Raw genomic sequence first — 18,631 nt, 5'->3', positions numbered from 1 at the left:
GTGGGGACAGGGTGACACCTGGTGGCACCACGCGGCGTGGCACCCAAGTCCCCGGTAACCCCGGGGGACACACAGTGTCCCTAAGGGGTGACAGCACAACATCCCCAGTGAGGTGACGGTGTCCCCAAGGGGGTGTCTATATCCCCAAGGGGAATGATCACGTCTCTGAGGGATTAACTGTGTCCCCAGGGCTGTGACCATGTCCCTAGGGGGACACTTATGTCCCCAAGGGGATTTTCATGTCCCCAAGGGGTGACTGTGTACCCGGGGGGGGTGTGTGACAGTGTCCCCGAGGGGTGACAAACAGGCACAGCCAGGCGACAGTGCTGGGTTTTATTTACAGGCTCTCAGGCTGGGGGGTGACTGTCCCCACGGGGGGGTCCAGGCACTGGCACTGGGGGGTCCCACCCCCCAAAAACCCCACAAGAGCAAAGACGTACAAATAAATACAACAGAGGAAAAACATCGGCTGGTAAATCTGTGTCCCTGCAGCTGGACAGGCTCCCCAAAGGAGACAGGGAGGTGACACCGCCCCCCCCAAATCCCTGTGTCCCCTCTGAAGGAGACAGGGAGGTGACACCGTCCCCCCCAAATCCCTGTGTCCCCTCTGAAGGAGACAGGGAGGTGACACCACCCCCCCAAATCCCTGTCTCCCCTCTGAAGGAGACAGGGAGGTGACACCGCCCCCCCAAATCCCTGTGTCCCCTCTGAAGGAGACAGGGAGGTGACACCGTCCCCCCCAAATCCCTGTGTCCCCTCTGAAGGAGACAGGGAGGTGACACCGCCCCCCCCAAATCCCTGTGTCCCCTCTGAAGGAGACAGGGAGGTGACACCGTCCCCCCCCAAATCCCTGTGTCTCCTCTGAAGGAGACAGGGAGGTGACACCGTCCCCCCCAAATCCCTGTGTCCCCTCTGAAGGAGACAGGGAGGTGACACTGTCCCCCCCAAATCCCTGTGACCCCTCTGAAGGAGACAGCGAGGTGACACCATCCCCCCCAAATCCCTGTGTCCCCTCTGAAGGAGACAGGGAGGTGACACCGTCCCCCCCAAATCCCTGTGTCTCCTCCGCTATCCCCCCACCAGGGCTGGGAGCTGTGGGTGTCCTGGATTCCCTGTCACCACAGGGTGACAGTCACGGCGGCGTGTCCTCAGTGTTCCCAGCATCACAGGGTGCAGATCTCATCCTTGGTGACCCCAGTGTCACAACGTGAAGATCTTGTCCTCAGGGTCCCCCGCGTCACAGGGTGAAGATCTCGTCCTCGGTGTCCCCGGTGTCACAACGTGAAGATCTTGTCCCCGGTGTCACAGCGTGAAGATCTCGTCCTCGGTGTCACAACGTGAAGATCTCGTCCTCGGTGTCCCCGGTGTCACAGCGTGAAGATCTCGTCCTCGGTGTCACAACGTGAAGATCTCGTCCTCGGTGTCCCCGGTGTCACAGCGTGAAGATCTCGTCCTCGGTGTCACAACGTGAAGATCTTGTCCTCAGGGTCCCCCGCGTCACAGGGTGAAGATCTCGTCCTCGGTGTCCCCGGTGTCACAGCGTGAAGATCTCATCCTCGGTGTCACAGCGTGAAGATCTCATCCTCGGTGTCACAGCGTGAAGATCTCGTCCTCGGTGTCCCCGGTGTCACAACGTGAAGATCTCATCCTCGGTGTCACAACATGAAGATCTCGTCCTCGGTGTCCCCGGTGTCACAGCGTGAAGATCTCGTCCTCAGCGTCACGCAGAGCGGCCGCACGCGGGGTCCTGGTGAGGGGCCGGGGGCCCAGGCGGGGTCCCCCCCGGGGGGTGACCCCGGTGCAGGGGGGACTCCGGGAGCCTTCAGCCTTGTCCGTGCTGCGGGGACGCAGTGGGTGACACTGAGGGGTGGCCCTGCGAGCCCGCCACCCCCCTACAGCCAAAAGCCCCCATTTTGCCCCAAAATTGGGGGCGGGCGGGGCGCGCTCACCCTGTGCCGCCTGCGCGGAGCCGCCGTGCCGCCGCCGCCTTGGAGCGCCCGATCTCGGCGTCCAGCTGCCGCAGGAAATCAGTGGCCGAGAGGTCGTGGCGGGATGGCGTGGGGACAGCCGGGGTGTCCCCCGAGGGGACAGGCGTGTCCTTGTCCTCGTCCCCATCCTCAGGGCTGGGTCCCCCTGGCTGGGCCGGTGCGGGGATGAGGAGGGTGGGCTTGAGGAAGATGGTGTCCGAGGTGTAGAGGCGGTTGGCGCGCTTGATCTGCTCCATCTGCCGGGGATGGGGACAGAGGTGGCACAGACAGGATAGGGGTGGGGACAGGGATGGGGACAGAGGTGGCACAGACAGGATAGGGGTGGGGACAGGGATGGGGACAGAGGTGGCACAGACAGGATAGGGGTGGGGACAGGGATGGGGAGAGGTGGCACAGACAGGAAAGGGTGGGACAGGGATGGGGACAGAGGTGGCACAGGGACAGGATAGGGGTGGGGACAGGGATGGGGACAGAGGTGGCACAGGGACAGGATAGGGGTGGGACAGAGATGGGGACAGAGGTGGCACAGACAGGATAGGGGTGGGGACAGGGATGGGGACAGAGGTGGCACAGGGACAGGATAGGGGTGGGACAGAGATGGGGACAGAGGTGGCACAGACAGGATAGGGGTGGGGACAGAGGTGGCAGAGGGACAGGATAGGGATGGGGACAGAGGCGGCACAGGGACAGGATAGGGTTGGGGACAGGGAATGGGATGAGGACAGAGATAAGGACAGGATGGGGACGGCGATGGGATGGGGACAGTCACAGAGACAGGATGGGGACGGGCCAGGAGGGGCCAAGGACAGCGGTGGCCCCGTGGGGACCCCGGGCTCGTCCTGTCCCCGCAGCCCCGCGGATCCCGCCCCCCCCGGGTGTCCCCCCGCGTCACCCCCGCGGCCTCTCACCGTCACCCCGTAGCGCAGCGCCAGCCCCGCTAGCGTGTCCCCGGGCTCCAGACGGTGCTCCCGGGCGGCGGCCCCCGCTCCCCCGCTCCCCGCCGCCATGGCGGGACGGCCCCGCTCAGCCCCGGCCCCCGCCAGCGTGGCGGGGGGCTCATGCGAACCGCCCCGGCCCGGGACCGGCCCAGGGCCCCGGTGAGGCCCCGCCGCCGCCTCCGGGAGCCCCCGGGCCCCGGTGAGCCCGGAGACGCCAGGCCCGACCCGGCCGCCCTCGCAGAGGCTTCTGGGACTTGTAGTCCGAGCCCGGCGGGACTCCCGTGGGGGGAGGGCGCCTCGGAACTACAACTCCCGTCATGCCACGGGGCCGCCTGACAGCGGGGCGGGTCCTTCCCGCCCCTCGCACTCTCCAATTGGTGGCCGCTCCAGCGCCCAGCCCGCCGGGAAGAGCCACCCGGAAGTGGGGCGGGAGAGGGGGCGGTTCCCATAGCAACCGCCGCGGCCGCCATGTCCTTCAAGCGGGAGGGGGACGACCCCGATCAGCTGGGAGTGCTGCAGGTGGGTCCCGGGCTCCTCAGGACCCCCCAGAACTCCCTCAGGATCTCCCTGAGCTCCCCCAGGACCCCTCAGACCCTTCCCGAGTCCCCCAGATCCTCCCCCCGACCTCCCCACATACCCCCGGGTTCGCGCCTCCATGGCCCGGCCTGTCCCGCTCCCGGCTCCCCCAGCGCTTCCCTCTCCTCCCTGCCTGTAAATACCCTCCTTCCACGCCCTTCCTGCTCGCAAATGCTCCTCTGCACCCCAGTTCCCCCTGCCCTGGCTTGACACCCCCTCAGGGTTCCCCTCCCAGCACCTCTAACACCCAAACCACCCCGTCTCTCCCCGGCCTTGACCCGATTCCCCCACTTTCCCCCTCAGAAGGGGGTCCCGAGGTCTAAGCGGGGGGACAGGGCTGGGGACAAGGGCTGGTTCCCTGCAGGGCAAACTGGGGACAGACCCGCCACTTGGGGCAGCAGGCGGGGTGGACACAAGCACTCACAAAACCCCCTTTATTCCCCTCCAGAAAAGACGCGTCGCTGACCTTTTGGCCAACTACATCCCCGAGGATGAGGCGCTGCTGCTGCGGAGCGGGAGGTGAGCGGGACCCCCAGCGCTGCCCCCACCTGCAGTGGCTTGCGGGGGGTCCTGACGGCCGCTTGTCCCCCCCTCTGGCACAGGTACGCCTGCACCGTGTGTGCCCACCGCCCCATCTTCGACACGCTGGATGTGCTGACGGTCCACAGGGCTGGCAAGAAGCACATGGGCAGTAAGTTTGGGGAGGCTGGCGTAGGGGGTGGGCTGCACCAAGCTGGTGTATGTCCCCTCCATGTCCCCTCCATGTCCCCTCCGCTCTCTTCCAGGCCTGCAGCGCTTCTATGGCAGAAAGCGGCGGCTCCAGGACGCAGTACAGAAGCGGCAGCACGAGGAGGAGGTGCGGGCAGAGGACACAGGAGCGCAGGTTGGTGTGGATGCCACATCCTCACCCCACTGGACCCCCCTGAGCTCTGTCCCCTCTGTCCCCCTTCTCCCTGAGCTCTGTCCCTTCTCCCTGAGCTCTGTCTTCTCTGTCGCCTCTGCCTCCCCTCTCCTTGAGCTCTGTCCCCTCTGTCCCCTCTCCCCCTGAGCTCTGTCCCCTCTGTCCCCCTTCTCCCTGAGCTCTGTCCCCTCTGTCCCCCTTCTCCCTGAGCTCTGTCCCCCTTCTCCCTGAGCTCTGTCTCCCCTCTCCCCCTGAGCTCTGTCCCCTCTGTCCCCCTTCTCCCTGAGCTCTGTCTTCTCTGTCCCCTCTGTCTCCCCTCTCCCTGAGCTCTGTCCCCTCCATCCCCTGAGCTCTCTCCCCCTGAACTCTGTCCCCTCTGTCCCCTCCATCCCCTCCTTCCCTTCTCCTCCCTGAGCTCTGTTCCCTCTCCCCCTGAGCTCTGTCCCCTCCATCCCCTGAGCTCTCTTCCCCTGAACTCTGTCCCCTCCATCCCCTCCTTCCCTTCTCCCCCTGAGCTCTGTCCCCTCTCCCCCTGAGCTCTGTCCCCTCTGTCCCCTCTCCCCCTGAGCTCTGTCCCCTCTGTCCCCTCTCCCCCTGAGCTCTGTCCCCTCTGTCCCCTCTCCGCAGGGCTCCCCGGCCCCTCTGCTGGCCCGGACCAGGAGGATCGCCCACAGCGCTCTGCTCAAGGCAGCTCCCTACAGCTCCTGCTGCCGCAGGACGGGGTGAGCACGTTGGTTTCGGTGCTGGAGGACGAGGAAAAGCTCTGAGCTCCCCGGAGGGGACATTTGTGTGACAAGACCCTGACTCCTTGTCCCATCGCAGGGCAGAGGGGAGCAGCCCACGAGCTGGTGTCACCCGGATAGGGGCAAGCGCTGCCCCAACACCTCTGGAGCCGTCGCAGAAGGCCGGGGACACCGTGGACACCAGCCCCGCGGCTCTGCTGCCGGGACACCGCGGCGATCGAGCGGGTAAGAGCTGACCAGCATCTCCGGGGCCAGCCTGGCACTGGCAGGATGGGGCTCCCAGTCTCTCTCCCGTTTCTGGGGTCACGCCAGCCTCTCTCTGTCCCCCCAGACACACCAAAGGCAGCTCCGGCACGGCCGCAGCGAGGCAGCAAGGGAAAAGCGGCGGCTCTGAGCCGGTCCGAAAGGCTCAGCCCCGAGCGGCGCCGGGTGCTGGAGCGATACCTGCAGCTGCGGAGGTGAGTAGGCCCACCCTCCCGGCGCGGGGAGCCCCAAAATCAGCCGTTGCTCACGCCCTCTGTCCATCTGTCCGTCCCTCTCCAGCGCCGGCTGGATCCAGGACCCCTCCGGCAAGTGGGTGAAGGACGAAAACGCCGAGTTCGACTCCGACGAGGAGGAGCCGCCTGCGCTGCTGCCGGCCTGAGCCCAACGCTGTCCCCAAGCACGGTCCCCAGGCTGTCCCCAACCCCCCCGGTAATAGAGAAAGCTGGAAAGGACAGAGGTGTCTGCAGCATTGGGGCAGCGGGTGATATATTGGGGGTTGTGCCAACATTTTGCCACCCCAGGGTGCTCAACCTGGTGCCTTTTTGGGGTGTCCCTGCCCCGTTTTGGCCCATCCCCTCCTGTCCCCGGCCCAGGTCGCTCAGTTTCTTGCACGCTGGCAGCTGCTGGTGGGTCGTGGCCTTTCGGGGTGGCGGTGCCAGGTGTCCCCCCCCATCCTGGCAACCCTCCCGGTGCTTGGAAAGTGCCCGGCTGCACCGCCTGCCGCAGTTTTCCCCGGGTATAAATACTCCCAATCCTCGGGTATAAATATCCCCGATCTCCTGGGTATAAATATCCCCAATGCCCTGGTATAAATACCCCAAATGCCCTGGGTGTAAGTACCCAAATCCCAGGGTAGAAATACTCCAAATCCTGGGGTATAAGTACCCCAAATTTCCCAGTATAAATACCCCCAATCTCTTGATATAAATTTCCCAAATCCCCTAGGTATAAATAGCCCAAATCCCCTGTTATAAGTACACCAATTCCCCGGCATAAATACCCCATTCCCCTGGGTATAAATAGCCTGGTTCCCCAGTAGAAATACCCCAGTTCCCCTGGTATAAATACCCCAAATTCCCTGTGTATAAACTCCCCAATCCCGGGGTATAAATACCCCAAATTCTTTAGTATAACTGCCTCAATTCCCTGTGTATAAACCCCAAAATCCCTGGTATAAATACCCCAAATTCCTTAGTATAAATGCCCCAATTCCCTGGTAGAAATACTCAAATCCTCCTGGTATAAATATCCCAAAGTTGCTGTGTATAAACCCCCAAATCCCAGAGTATAAATACCCCAAATTCCCCAGTATAAATACCCCAAATCCCAGGGTATAAATACCCCAAATTCCCAGTATAAGTACCCCAAATCCCAGGGTATAAATACCCCAAATTCCCCAGTATAAATACCCCAAATCCCAGGGTATAAATACCCCAAATTCCCCAGTATAAATACCCCAAATCCCAGGGTATAAATACCCCAAATTCCCCAGTATAAATACCCCAAACCTCAGGGTATAAATACCCCAAATTCCCCAGTATAAATACCCCAAATCCCAGGGTATAAATACCCCAAATTCCCCAGTATAAATACCCCAAATCCCAGGGTATAAATACCCCAAATTCCCCAGTATAAATACCCCAAATCCCAGGGTATAAATACCCCAAATTCCCCAGTATAAGTACCCCAAATCCCAGGGTATAAATACCCCAAATTCCCCAGTATAAGTACCCCAAATCCCAGGGTATAAATACCCCAAATTCCCAGTATAAGTACCCCAAATCTCAGGGTATAAATACCCCAAATTCCCCAGTATAAGTACCCCAAATCCCAGGGTATAAATACCCCAAATTCCCAGTATAAGTACCCCAAATCTCAGGGTATAAATACCCCAAATTCCCCAGTATAAATCCCCGACCCCTCTGCTCTCAGGGGTACCCGCACTCAGCCCCATGGATTAACGACCTCAGGCTAACGGGGCCTCGATCCCAGCACAGGGGGGTGTCCCAGCGATGTCCCCCCCCTTAGCTCATCCCTCCCATCCTGATCCTGGGGACAGATCCCAGTGGATCCCAACACCACATCTCTCCATCCTCTTTATTTACAGCCGAGCCGGGGGGTCCCATCAGGTTTTCTTCTGTTTGCGACCTGGGGAGACAGAGGGACAAACCAGGAGGGGGGGTTAGGGCTAGGACCCCCCTCCTGGGGTGGGAATTGGGGACATGGGGACACACTGGGGACGCTCACGGAGCTCGTTGTTGTTGGTGATGGCGATGGCGGCGCGGGCGCGGGGGCCTTGCTGCGTGAAGTGGTACCCGAAGCGCACGAGGGAGGGACACTGCTCCAGCATGGCGGCCATCTCCATCTCCACCGTGTCACCCAATCGCTGGCACTGCGGGGACACCGTCAGCCCAAAGAGGAGGGTGGGGACAGCCCTGTCCCCTCCCCGGGGTGGCCGTCCCCACCTGGTTGTCCACGCGCAGCTCGCACAAGGTGCTGTTGTGCTGCATGGCCTTGAGGATGCTCATCATGCCGGCGCTGGTGATGAAGTTGGACTCGATGTTGAGGCTCTGCAGGGTCTTGTTCTCTGTCAGCATCTCGGCCACCGCCTGCGTGTCACCTCAGCGTGTCACCTTGGGGTGGCACCTAGGCCTGGCACCCTCTGCTCCACGTCCTGAGCCACCCACACCCCAGGTGATGGTGGAAAAGCCACCGTCACCTTGGAAAAGCCACCATCACCTGGGTTTGCTGGCGGCCAGGGTGGAGCTGGGGACAGGGGACTGTGTCCCCTCCCTTTTGGGGACGTTTGGGGACACGGGGCTGGGACTCACGTTGGCCACGGGGTCGTTGCTGCGGGTGGCGACCAAGCTGAGCTTCTTGACGTGGGTGTTGGTTTTCATGGCCTCGCAGATGGCCTTCAGCGTGGGGACAGGAATGTCCTGCGGGGAGGGGACGTGGGTGTCCCCAAGGGGATGGGGACCTCCACGAGGGAATGCGAGTGTCCTCAAGGGAATAGGGACATCCCCAAGGGAGCGTGAGTGTCCCCAAGGCGATGGGGACATCCCCAAGGGAGCGTGGGTGTCACCAAGGGAATAGGGACATCCCCAAGGGGATGCAAGTGTCCCCAAGGGGATGCAAGTGTCCCCAAGGGGATGGGGACATCCTCAAGGTAGCCACCAAGGGGATGTAAGGGTTAATGAGGGGGTGTAGATGTCTCCAAGAGAACAGGGGACATTCCCAAGCAGGTGCTGATGTCACCGAAGGGTTGTAAGTGGCGCCGAGGGAATGTGTGGTGTCACCAAGGGGACGCGGATGCCCCCGGATGAGGACCAGCACCCTGGGGTGTCCTGGAGACACCCTGGCACGGGGACTGTGGGGACAGTGTGGGGACAGTGCCAGCGGGTCGTTCACCTTGATGTTGTTGAGGTTGACGTCCTCCAGCGCCGCGTCGTTGGCCTGGATCTGCCGCAGCGTCTCCTCCACATTGGTGGGGTTTGGGGGTTCGTCAGGCACCGGCTTGTACGTGTCGGGCTTCACCACGCCTGGGGCACACGCGTGTGCGCGGGGTCACGTGGGGACACACGGGGACATGTGTCATGATGCATGGGGACAGGCACACATTTGTATGCGTGTGTGTGTGGTCACCACGGGGAATCGTGGAGGGGTTCTGCTCCCCAAAATCCCCCTGAACAGCCCCGGGGACCCTGTGTCCCCCATCCCCATGGTGTCCCCATGGCGTCCCCGTAGTGTCCCCTGCAGGCCACTCACTGCTGATGCCCTCGGTGTTGGTGATGTTCCCGCTGCAGATCGCATCGTAGTACTGCTTGTTGCTCATCAGCGTGTACATGCCCAGGATGGCTGCGGGACGGGGGGGTCAGCGGGAGCCCTGTCACCCCCCCAGTCCCCTCGTGTCCCCCCTGGGGTGGCCGCAGCCCCATGTGAGACCCACCGGCGATGTCACACATCTCGGCGTCGGTGGCGTTGGCCAGCGCCTCCTCCAGCTCGGGCTCCAGCGTCACCTGCTCCTCCCGCGGCACCTCCTGCGCCGGGGACTTGGGGACGAAGGGCTTCCCTGGGCACGGGGACACGTGTCACCCCCTTCCCAGGGACACCGGGTGCAGTGGGGGCATGCGGGGTGTGACAACTGCCAGAGGGCAACCTGTCCCAGGGGTGGCTGTACTGGGGGTGACATTGCTAGAGTGGCATTGCCACGGGGTGACTATTCCAGGGGTGGCATTGCCATGGGGTGGCCGTACTGGGAGTGGCATTGCCAGGGTGGCATTGCCAGGCGTGGCCATACTGGGGGTGACATTGCCAGGGTGGCATTGCCATGGGGTGACTATTCCAGGGGTGGCATTGCCATGGGGTGGCCGTACTGGAGGTGACACTGCCAGATTGGCATTGTCAGGGGCGGCCATACTGGGGGTGGCATTGCCATAGTGTGGCCGTACTGGGGGTGACATTGCCAAGGTGGCATTGCCATGGGGTGGCCGTACTGGGGGTGACATTGCCAGGGTGGCATTGCCATGGTGTGACTATTCCAGGGGTGGCATTGCCATGGGGTGGCCGTACTGGGAGTGACATTGCCAGGGTGGCATTGCCACGGGGTGACTATTCCAGGGGTGGCATTGCCATGGGGTGGCCGTACTGGAGGTGACACTGCCAGATTGGCATTGTCGGGGGTGGCATTGCCAAGGTGGCATTGCCATGGTGTGGCCGTACTGGGGGTGACATTGCCAGGGTGGCATTGCCATGGTGTGACTATTCCAGGGGTGGCATTGCCATGGGGTGGCCGTACTGGGAGTGACATTGCCAGGGTGGCATTGCCATGGGGTGACGATTCCAGGGGTGGCATTGCCATGGGTGGCTGTACTGGGGGTGACATTGCCAGGGTGGCATTGCCATGGGGTGACTATTCCAGGGGTGACATTGCCAGGGTGGCATTGCCACAGGGTGGCCGTACTGGGTGTGATATTGCCGGGGTGGCATTGTCATGGGGTGACTGTTCCAGAGGTGGCTGTACTGGGGGTGACATTGCTAGGGTGGCATTGCCATGGGATGACTGTTCCCAGGGTGGCATTGCCACTGGGTGGCCGTACTGGGGGTGACATTACCAGGGCGGCATTGCCACAGGGTGGCCATACCAGGTTTGGCATTGCCAGGGTTGTCTGTACTGTTGGTGGCATTGTTGCGGGGGGTGGGTGACATTGCATGGGGTGGCCACATGGGGGGTGACATTGCCAGGGGGTGTCCGTGCCCGGCGCTGGCGGGGACCCAGCTCGCCCGGGACACCCGAGCCGCTGGCGAGGACTGTTCGGCCGAGCTAAATATACCCGGTGCCGCGGGGCCCCGTCCCCCCATGTCCCCGCCGTGTCCCCCCCATGTCCCCTCACCTTTCTTCTCGCCGGTGAAGGGCACCAGGTCCTCGCGCTCGCCGGCCTCCAGCGCCTGCTTCTCCAGGTGCTGCAGCAGAGCCTCGCGGTCCAGCGGCCCCGTCGGGCTCTTCTGCGTCTGGTCGCGCTGCCGCAGCCCCGCCGGCAGCAGCACGTTCTGGGGAGGACGGGCCGCGTGTCACCTCCCGGGGGATGTCACCGCGATGTCACCCTCCCATCACCCTCGCCCCGGCGCCCACCTCGGGGTCCATCTCCATCAGCTCCATGTCCAGCTGCTCCAGCTCCTCGGCCGACAGCTCCTGCAGGATCTTGTCCTCATCGATGTCCCGGTATTTCTCCAGCTCCTGCCGGTACGACGTCATGGTGGGGGACACAGGGTGGCCTGGGGGGGGACAATTGGGGGGTGAGGGGCTGGTAAGAGGCTCCTGGGGTGCAGGAGTGTCCCACAACACCAGGGATTCCCCCACAGCATGGTGACCCCCTTCCTGCCATGGTGTCCCCTCCCACACTGTGGTGCGCCCCACTATGCCATGGTGACCCCCCCCACACCATGGTGTCCCCCCACACCATCCTGACCCCCCACGCCATGACCTGCGGGGTCTATTTGTGCCCATATTGTGTTCCCACCAGGCTGGGGGGGCACCAAAAGGTGGAGGGATTCTTGGGGAAACTGAGGCACGCCTGCCAGGGTTTCCCTAGGGCCAGGACCCACTGTCCCCCCCGCACTGTTTGGGGTCCCTCAGGAGCCCCAGCCACCCCCTTTACCCCCCAATTTATTCCCTTTACCCCCCAATTTATTCCCTTTACCCCCCCCAATTTATTCCCTTTACCCCCCCCAATTTATTCCCTTTACCCCCCAACATGGTTCCCCCCTTCCCTGGGGGGGTAAACGCTGAGGACACGAGTCCCCCAACACCAGGAGTTGGGTCCCCCTTAAAGAACCAGCTTGAATTTGTCCCCTGGGGGGGTGACACACACCCAACACCCCCAGGAGGGACCAGACACCCCAGGGGACTACAGGGTGGGGAAGCAGCGACCCCAACAGCACCCAGGGACCCCGCAGTCAGTGAGCCCAGAGGTGACACCCCCCGCACCCCAGGGACCCCCCCAGGCCCTACCTGGCCGCTGGCCGGCTCCGGGCTGGGTGCGAGCGCCGCGGCCGCGCAGGGCATGAGCTCAGCGGTTTATTGTGCCAGCGGCGGCGGGGAGGGGCGAGATCGCCCAGATCACGTATCCACGGGCCTTATCGAGCCCCGCCAGCCCCCCCCTCCCCCCCCCTCACGCCAGCCCCACCCCCACAGCCATAGGGGGGCCCCACAGCACCCCATGAATACACAGGCTGGGGGGTGAGGGCGCAGGGAGACCCCTCGGGGACACTGACCCCCCCCAGGGCCATTTGATGCCACTTCACCCCATGACCGTCTGGGCAACTTGGCTCTTGCCCCCCCTCAAATCACATGTGGGGGGTCACTGGCACTGGGGCTCCCGCGCTGGGAATGAGCTGCTTGTTTATTGTAGGGTCTCCTGGAAAACAAGGGGTTGTGCACACCCTGTGTTTATTGTAGGGTCTCCTGGTGTTGCATGTTTACTGTAGGGTCTCCTGGAATACAAGGGGTCCTACACACCCTGTGTTTATTGTAGGGTCTCCTGGTGTTGCATGTTTACTGTAGGGTCTCCTGGAATACAAGGGGTCCTACACACCCTGTGTTTATTGTAGGGTCTCCTGGAAAACAAGGGGTCCTACACACCCTGTGTTTATTGTAGGGTCTCCTGGAAAACGAGGGTTCCTATGCACCCTGTGTTTACTGTAGGGTCTCCTGGTGTTGCTTGTTTATTGTAGGGTCTCCCAGAAAACAAGGAGTGAAACGCACCTTGTGTTTGCTGTAGGGTCTCCTGGAAAACAAGGGGTCATGCACACCCTGCGTTTACTGTGGGGTCTCCTGGTGTTGCTTGTTTACTGTAGGGTCTCCTGGAAAACAACGGGTTGTGCACACCCTGTGTTTACTGTAGGGTCTCCTGGTGTTGCATGTTTACTGTAGGGTCTCCTGGAAAACAAGGGGTTGTGCACACCCTGTGTTTATTGTAGGGTCTCCTGGTGTTGCATGTTTATTGTAGGGTCTCCTGGAATACAAGGGGTCCTACACACCCTGTGTTTATTGTAGGGTCTCCTGGTGTTGCATGTTTATTGTAGGGTCTCCTGGAAAACGAGGGTTCCTATGCACCCTGTGTTTACTGTAGGGTCTCCTGCTGTTGCTTGTTTATTGTAGGGTCTCCCAGAAAACAAGGAGTGAAACGCACCTTGTGTTTGCTGTAGGGTCTCCCAGAAAACAAGGGGTCATGCACACCCTGCGTTTACTGTAGGGTCTCCTGGTGTTGCTTGTTTACTGTAGGGCCTCCTGGAAAACAAGGGGTTGTGCACACCCTGTGTTTACTGTAGGGTCTCCTGGTGTTGCTTATTTACTGTAGGGTCTCCTGGAAAACAAGGGGTCAGCACACCCTGTGTTTATTGTAGGGTCTCCTGGAAAACAAGGGGTCCTACACACCCTGTGTTTACTGTAGGGTCTCCTGGTGTTGCTTGTTTATTGTAGGGTCTCCCAGAAAACAAGGAGTGAAACGCACCTTGTGTTTGCTGTAGGGTCTCCCAGAAAACAAGGGGTCAGCACACCCTCTGTTTACTGTAGGGTCTCCTGGTGTTGCAGCCGCCGCACGTTGAACGCAAACAAGACCCCGCACCGTCATTTTATGCAGGCTAATCGGATTTATTTCTTTTTTAATATAAAAAAAAGGGGAGGAAGGAGATAAATAGAGCGAGGAGGCGTCGCCGGCGCTCAGGCCGTGGGGACGCTCTGCTTGATGATGATTTTCTGGCGGGTGGGCCGGGCGGCGGGGTCGGGGCCGGGGGGCGCGGGGGTCCCCAGCGCGGCGGAGGCGGCGGCGGCGCTGGGCAGCCCGTGCGCCGTGATGTATTTCTTGTAGGCCTCCCGGATGATTTTGAAGGCGCGGATGTTGGAATAAGGGATGTCGGTGATGGGGTCGCGATAAACGGCCGGTTTGTGGGTGACGGGGCAGATCTCCCGCACCGGAAGCCGAGGGGGTTTCGATTTGGGGAAGAAACGCTCAAAGGTTTCGTCGTCGCTGAAGGAGATGAAGGTGCGGGAGCACTTCCCGGCTGAAGCCGGAGCCGCTTCAGCTTGTTGAGGGTCTTGGTCCAGCCTGGAAAAGCCACAATCAGTGCCCAGGAGCCCCCCAGGGTGCAGGGAAACCCAGGGTGGGTGTCCCCCTGTTCCCAGTGTCCCCCCCATACCTAGTGTCCCCTCTATACCTGCTGTCCCCCCCATACCTGGTGGCCCTCTGTACCCAGTGTCCCCCCACCCCCAGTGTCCCCAACCCAGTGTCCTCTGCGCCCCTGGTGTCCCCCCAAATCTGCTCGAGTCACCCCCCAGGATTGGAATTTGGGGCTTCAAGGTGCCACCCAAAACCCGCTTCTCGCTCGCTGTGCTGGGGAGGGATTCGGGTTGGGAAATGGGGACAGAGAGGACTTGGCGGGGGGGAGAAATCAACCAGGGGCACGTCACGGTGACCCCAACCTACCCCTCCACGTCCACGTTCTCCTCCTTGCCCGGCTCGGGGACGAGCGGCATGGTGACAGACCAGTACCGGATCACCGGCCCCACACACTTGCGCTTCTTCTGCACCTGCTTCTTCTTGTCGGCTTCCAGGCGCTCGTAATTCTCTGCCAAAACCGCAACGACCCCCGGGGGTGGCTCAGCACCGCGGCCGCACCCTCACCCCGCTCCCTGCGCCGTTTCGGGGGGTCCCTGCGCCCCTCGGCTCACCCAGCGAGCGCAGGTTGATCTCCTCGGTGATCTTGGCCTCCTCCAGCAGCTCCTCCTGCGTCAGGGGTCGGTCGTAGTTGGGGCCGCCCTTCTTGCGCTTGGACTGGACCTGGCGCTCCTGGATGCGCAGGAAGGTTTGGCGCGTGTGCTCCGTCGTCGACTGCCGCATGTGCTTCCGGCCTGGAGGAACAGAGCGGGGCTTAGGGGAACATTCCTTCCCCAAAGGGCTGTGGGTGTTGGAACAGGCTGCCCAGGGCAGTGCTGGAGTCACCATCCCTGGAGGGTTGGACAGACGGACATGAGGTTCTCAGGACATGGGGCAGGGACAGGGGTGGGGAATGGTTGGACTTGATCTTAAAGCTCTTTCCCAACCAAAATGACTCTGTGGTTTGTGATCATGGAAGCGTTTGGGTTGGGAGGGACCTTCAAAGCCATCTAGGCATGGGCAGGGACATCCCCAACGAGACCAGGGACAACCAAGCAGATCGGGGACATCTCCAACAGACCAGGGATATCCAAGCAGATTGGGGACATCTCCAACAGACCGGGGACATCCAACCAGATTGGGGACATCCAACCAGATTGGGGACATCCAACCAGATTGGGGACATCTCGAACAGACCAGTGACATCCAAGCAGATTGGGGACATCTCCAAGCAGATTGGGGACATCTCCAAGCAGACTGGGGACATCCAACCAGATTGGGGACATCTCCAACAGACCAGGGACATCCAACCAGATTGGGGACATCTCCAACAGACCAGGGACACCCAACCAGATTGGGGACATCTCCAACAGACTGGGGACATCTCCAAGCAGATTGGGGACACCCAACCAGATTGGGGACATCTCCAACAGACCGGGGACATCTCCAACAGATTGGGGACATCCAACCAGACTGGGGACATCTCCAACAGACTGGGGACATCCAACCAAATTGGGGACATCCAACCAGATTGGGGACATCTCCAACAGACCAAGGACATCCAACCAGACCAGGTTGCTCAGAGCCGCATCCAACCTGACTCTGGATGTTCTCCGGGGTGGTTCATCCACCACCTCTCTGGGCAACCTGGGCCAGGGTCTCCCCACCCTCAGCATCACAAAAGGAGTTTGGAGATGGGATCTTGGGGATGATTCTTCCCCAAAGGGCTGTGGGGCATTGGAACAGGCTGCCCAGGGCAGTGCTGGAGTCACCATCCCTGGAGGGCTGGACAGACGGACATGAGGTTCTCAGGACATGGGGCAGAGACAGAAATGGGATAATGGATGGATTTGATGATCTTGAGGGAATTTCCACCCAAAATGATTCTCTGATTGTACAACAGGGCTCACCGGGGGCCCGCACAGAGAGGACCCGTCTCCATCCCCCCCATCCCGTACGAACTCACTGTCTCCCACGTCATCCTGGAGCTCCAAGGGGACGGATTTCACCTCCCGCGGCTTCTGGGAGCTGCCGCTGGGCACGTCCGTCTTCTTGGGGCGCAGGCTCTTGAGGGGCTCCTGGGGACGGGGCACAGAGGACGTGAGAAGGGAGAAAACACCCCCCTGGCCGCAGCTTCGGCTTCATTTAAACCTCAACTTATCCTCACGGGAAGCCTGTTCTATCCCCCAGTGTCCCCCCCCTCCATCTGGTATCCCCCTGTACCCAGTGTTCCCTCCACACCTGGTGTCCCCAGCCCGGTGTCCCCCCCGTACCTGGTGTCCCCCCATACCTGGTGTCCCTCTGTACCCAGTATCCCCCCACCCCCAGTGTCCCCTGCGCCCCTGGTGTCCCCCCCACCACTCGGTGTCCCCCCCACCACTCGGTGTCCACCCCAACCCGGTGTCCCCACCCCAGTGTCCCCCTGACCCTGGTGTTTCCCTCATCCCTGGTGTCCCCTGCCCAGGGTGTCCCCCCACACCCAGTGTCCCCTGTACCCAGTGTCCCCCACATCCATGGTGTCTCCCCGTACCTGGTGTCCCCAGCCCAGTGTCCCCGCCATCCCCAGTGTCCCCCTGCACCTGTTGTTCCCCCGTACCTGGTGCCCCCCGTACCCAGTGTCGCTCCCATCCCCAGTGTCCCTACCACATCCATTGTCCCTAGCCCAGTGTCCCCCTGCACATGGTGTCCCCAGCCCGGTGTCCCCCCTGCCGGTGTCCCCCGTACCCGGTAGGCCTTGGTGGCGACGCGCCGGCGCTTGGGCTCGCTCTCCTCCTGGTCGCTGGCCGGCTCGTCGCCCTCGTCGATGTCGAAGTCCGAGTCCACCTCATCGTCGCTGTCCGACTGGTCCCCCCGGTACTCGTCATCGCCCGACTCCTGCGGGGACACGGGGGACGTGTCACCCCCCTGGTCCCCACGGCGCAGACACGAGCCCCCCAGTGCCCGCCTGCCCCACGGCCACAGGAGCCTCAGCATTACGGGGCTTCCAAAGAGCAGACACCCTCCTGGCCCCCCCCTGGTCTTTTGGGTCCCCCCTGTCCCCCCCAGTCCCTTGGGACACCCCCTGGTCCCCTGGGACGCCCCTGGGGTCCCCCTGGGTCCTCCCCCCAGTCCCTTGGGACACCCCCCGGTCCCTCTGGTCCCCCCTGTCCTTTAGGACACCCCCTGGTCCCTTGGGAACCCCCTGTCCTTTAGGACACCCCCCGGTCCCTCTGGTCCCCCCTGTCCTTTAGGACACCCCCTGGTCCCTCGGGACCCCCCTGTCCTTTAGGACACCCCCCGGTCCCTTGGGAACCCCCTGTCCCCGATGAGGTCCCTCCGGGTCCACCCCAGTCCCTTGGGACACCCCCCAGCATCGGGTCCCCCCCTCCCCGGTCCCTCGGGATCCCCTGTTCCCCCCAGTCCCTTGCGACACCCCCTGGTCCCTTGGGTCCCCCCCTGTCCCCTGTGGTCCCTTGGGACACCCCTCAGGACCTCCCTGGGGTTCCCCCTATCCCCCCCAGTCCCTTGGGACACCCCCCGGTCCCTCGGGACCCCCCTGTCCCCGCTGGGGTCCCTCCGGGTCCACCCCAGTCCCTTGGGACACCCCCCAGCCTCGGGTCCCCCCCCTCCCCGGTCCCTCGGGATCCCCTGTTCCCCCCAGTCCCTTGCGACACCCCCTGGTCCCTTGGGACACCCCCCGGTCCCTCAGGACCCCCTCTGTCCCCCCTCGGGTCCTCCCTGTCCCCTCCACCCCCATCCCTCGGGACCCCCCTGTCCCCCCCCATTCCCTTAGGTCACCCCCCCGGTCCCTCGGGTCTCCTCCTCTGTCACCCCTGCTCCCTTGGGACACCCCTCAGGACCCCCCTGGGGTTCCCCCTGTCCCCCCCAGTCCCTTGGGACACCCCCAAGCCCCCTGGTCCCCTCTGTCCCCCCGCCATGGTCCCTCCCACCCCGGGGCCACCCCCTGCCCCCCCCAGGACACAACCCCTCGGGACTCCCCTTTTCCCCCCACCCACCCCCTCGGTGGCTCCCCCGAAATCCCCCGCGCCCCTCACAGCACCGGGAGCCTCCGGTGCCGTTCTGCCCGTGGCCACCCCGCACCTCGTTGAAGCCGCCGTAGGTGGTCTGGTAGAACTCGTCCTCCTCCTCGGCCTCCAGCAGCCCCGAGAGCCGGTTCCCGGCCGTTCGCCGCGGGGCGCGGCCTTCCGCCAGGCTCATCGCGCCGCCGCCGCGCTCGGCGCTCGACTGCGCGACCTGGCCTGGCCCGGCCCGGCCCCCGCGGCGCCGAACGGCCGAGTGGCGGCGGGCGCCCCCCTGCGAGCGGGAGGAGGCGCTGCAGGTCCCTACGGGGGCTCGTCCATGGGGGACCGGGCCCGGGGGGGGACAACCCGGGGATGCGTCACCGCGGGGCTCTCAGTCGTACAGTAACCGGGCCGGCGAGGCAGCAGTGTGACGTCACCTGAGTGTGACGTCACGGCGAATGTGACATCACGGGGGTGTGACATCATGGGAGAGCGACGTCACGGGAGAGCGACCCCCCCGGAAAACAAAACAATAGAGCCCATCCGTCCTCCCCCGGGCTCTGCTC

General features: G+C 62.8%; 4 protein-coding genes and 1 long non-coding RNA gene across 6 annotated transcripts; 2 read left to right on the top strand and 3 right to left on the bottom strand.

Annotated features, from left to right (window-relative positions):
* Nucleotides 1-319: 319 nt before the first annotated feature.
* Nucleotides 320-3,214, bottom strand: LYSMD1 (LysM domain containing 1). Its single transcript, XM_065043258.1, has 3 exons — nucleotides 2,897-3,214; nucleotides 1,950-2,224; nucleotides 320-1,837 (listed from the first exon to the last, which is right to left on the bottom strand). Exons 1-3 carry the CDS (start codon nucleotides 2,993-2,995, stop codon nucleotides 1,693-1,695), a joined length of 519 nt encoding a protein of 172 aa, XP_064899330.1. The 5' UTR covers nucleotides 2,996-3,214; the 3' UTR covers nucleotides 320-1,692.
* Nucleotides 2,113-2,900, top strand: LOC135576608 (uncharacterized). Of its 2 annotated transcripts, none has more exons than XR_010468426.1 (3): nucleotides 2,113-2,245; nucleotides 2,418-2,552; nucleotides 2,664-2,900. It is a non-coding gene; the product is annotated as an uncharacterized LOC135576608 (long non-coding RNA). The 2 variants fall into 2 exon arrangements; XR_010468427.1 differs by having other exon boundaries at nucleotides 2,598-2,704.
* An 86-nt stretch (nucleotides 3,215-3,300) lies between the features above and the next one.
* Nucleotides 3,301-5,862, top strand: SCNM1 (sodium channel modifier 1). The gene is made up of 8 exons (XM_065043256.1): nucleotides 3,301-3,445; nucleotides 3,951-4,021; nucleotides 4,105-4,193; nucleotides 4,288-4,385; nucleotides 5,031-5,125; nucleotides 5,226-5,371; nucleotides 5,478-5,604; nucleotides 5,690-5,862. Exons 1-8 carry the CDS (start codon nucleotides 3,395-3,397, stop codon nucleotides 5,787-5,789), a joined length of 777 nt encoding a protein of 258 aa, XP_064899328.1. The 5' UTR covers nucleotides 3,301-3,394; the 3' UTR covers nucleotides 5,790-5,862.
* A 1,631-nt stretch (nucleotides 5,863-7,493) lies between these two features.
* On the bottom strand, nucleotides 7,494-11,178 carry TMOD4 (tropomodulin 4). Its single transcript, XM_065043252.1, has 9 exons — nucleotides 11,043-11,178; nucleotides 10,804-10,960; nucleotides 9,360-9,482; nucleotides 9,179-9,268; nucleotides 8,822-8,952; nucleotides 8,242-8,349; nucleotides 7,876-8,019; nucleotides 7,658-7,802; nucleotides 7,494-7,558 (listed from the first exon to the last, which is right to left on the bottom strand). Exons 1-9 carry the CDS (start codon nucleotides 11,163-11,165, stop codon nucleotides 7,536-7,538), a joined length of 1,044 nt encoding a protein of 347 aa, XP_064899324.1. The 5' UTR covers nucleotides 11,166-11,178; the 3' UTR covers nucleotides 7,494-7,535.
* Nucleotides 11,179-13,541: 2,363 nt separating this feature from the next.
* On the bottom strand, nucleotides 13,542-18,533 carry VPS72 (vacuolar protein sorting 72 homolog). The gene is made up of 6 exons (XM_065043251.1): nucleotides 18,145-18,533; nucleotides 16,789-16,938; nucleotides 16,031-16,142; nucleotides 14,640-14,819; nucleotides 14,395-14,536; nucleotides 13,542-14,016 (listed from the first exon to the last, which is right to left on the bottom strand). Exons 1-6 carry the CDS (start codon nucleotides 18,259-18,261, stop codon nucleotides 13,632-13,634), a joined length of 1,086 nt encoding a protein of 361 aa, XP_064899323.1. The 5' UTR covers nucleotides 18,262-18,533; the 3' UTR covers nucleotides 13,542-13,631.
* Between the last annotated feature and the right edge of the window lie 98 nt (nucleotides 18,534-18,631).

Source organism: Columba livia, chromosome 28 (genome assembly GCF_036013475.1).
Source record: "Columba livia isolate bColLiv1 breed racing homer chromosome 28, bColLiv1.pat.W.v2, whole genome shotgun sequence".
NCBI classification, from domain to species: Eukaryota; Metazoa; Chordata; class Aves; order Columbiformes; family Columbidae; genus Columba; species Columba livia.
The sequence above is the reverse complement of the archived record's forward strand: the minus strand, read 5'-3'. Positions and strand labels throughout refer to the sequence as shown.

Bases quoted from the DNA above. Each gene is read 5' to 3' on its own strand.
- SCNM1 (XM_065043256.1), top strand. From the start codon at position 3,395: ATGTCCTTCAAGCGGGAGGGGGACGACCCCGATCAGCTGGGAGTGCTG. The intron at 4,194-4,287 runs GTAAGTTTGGGG...GCTCTCTTCCAG, and splicing joins TGGCAAGAAGCACATGGGCA to GCCTGCAGCGCTTCTATGGC. The intron at 5,372-5,477 runs GTAAGAGCTGAC...CTGTCCCCCCAG, and splicing joins ACACCGCGGCGATCGAGCGG to ACACACCAAAGGCAGCTCCG.
- LYSMD1 (XM_065043258.1), bottom strand. From the start codon at position 2,995: ATGGCGGCGGGGAGCGGGGGAGCGGGGGCCGCCGCCCGGGAGCACCGT. The intron at 2,225-2,896 runs GTGAGAGGCCGC...CATCCCCGGCAG, and splicing joins CGCTGCGCTACGGGGTGACG to ATGGAGCAGATCAAGCGCGC. The intron at 1,838-1,949 runs GTGAGCGCGCCC...GCGTCCCCGCAG, and splicing joins CTCCGCGCAGGCGGCACAGG to CACGGACAAGGCTGAAGGCT.
- TMOD4 (XM_065043252.1), bottom strand. From the start codon at position 11,165: ATGACGTCGTACCGGCAGGAGCTGGAGAAATACCGGGACATCGATGAG. The intron at 9,483-10,803 runs GTGAGGGGACAT...CCCCGTGCCCAG, and splicing joins CTTCACCGGCGAGAAGAAAG to GGAAGCCCTTCGTCCCCAAG. The intron at 7,559-7,657 runs GTGAGCGTCCCC...CTGTCTCCCCAG, and splicing joins CACCAACAACAACGAGCTCC to GTCGCAAACAGAAGAAAACC.
- VPS72 (XM_065043251.1), bottom strand. From the start codon at position 18,261: ATGAGCCTGGCGGAAGGCCGCGCCCCGCGGCGAACGGCCGGGAACCGG. The intron at 16,939-18,144 runs GTGCGGGGTGGC...GTGTCCCCGCAG, and splicing joins CCTACGGCGGCTTCAACGAG to GAGTCGGGCGATGACGAGTA. The intron at 14,820-16,030 runs GTGAGTTCGTAC...CTGTTCCTCCAG, and splicing joins CCAGGATGACGTGGGAGACA to GCCGGAAGCACATGCGGCAG.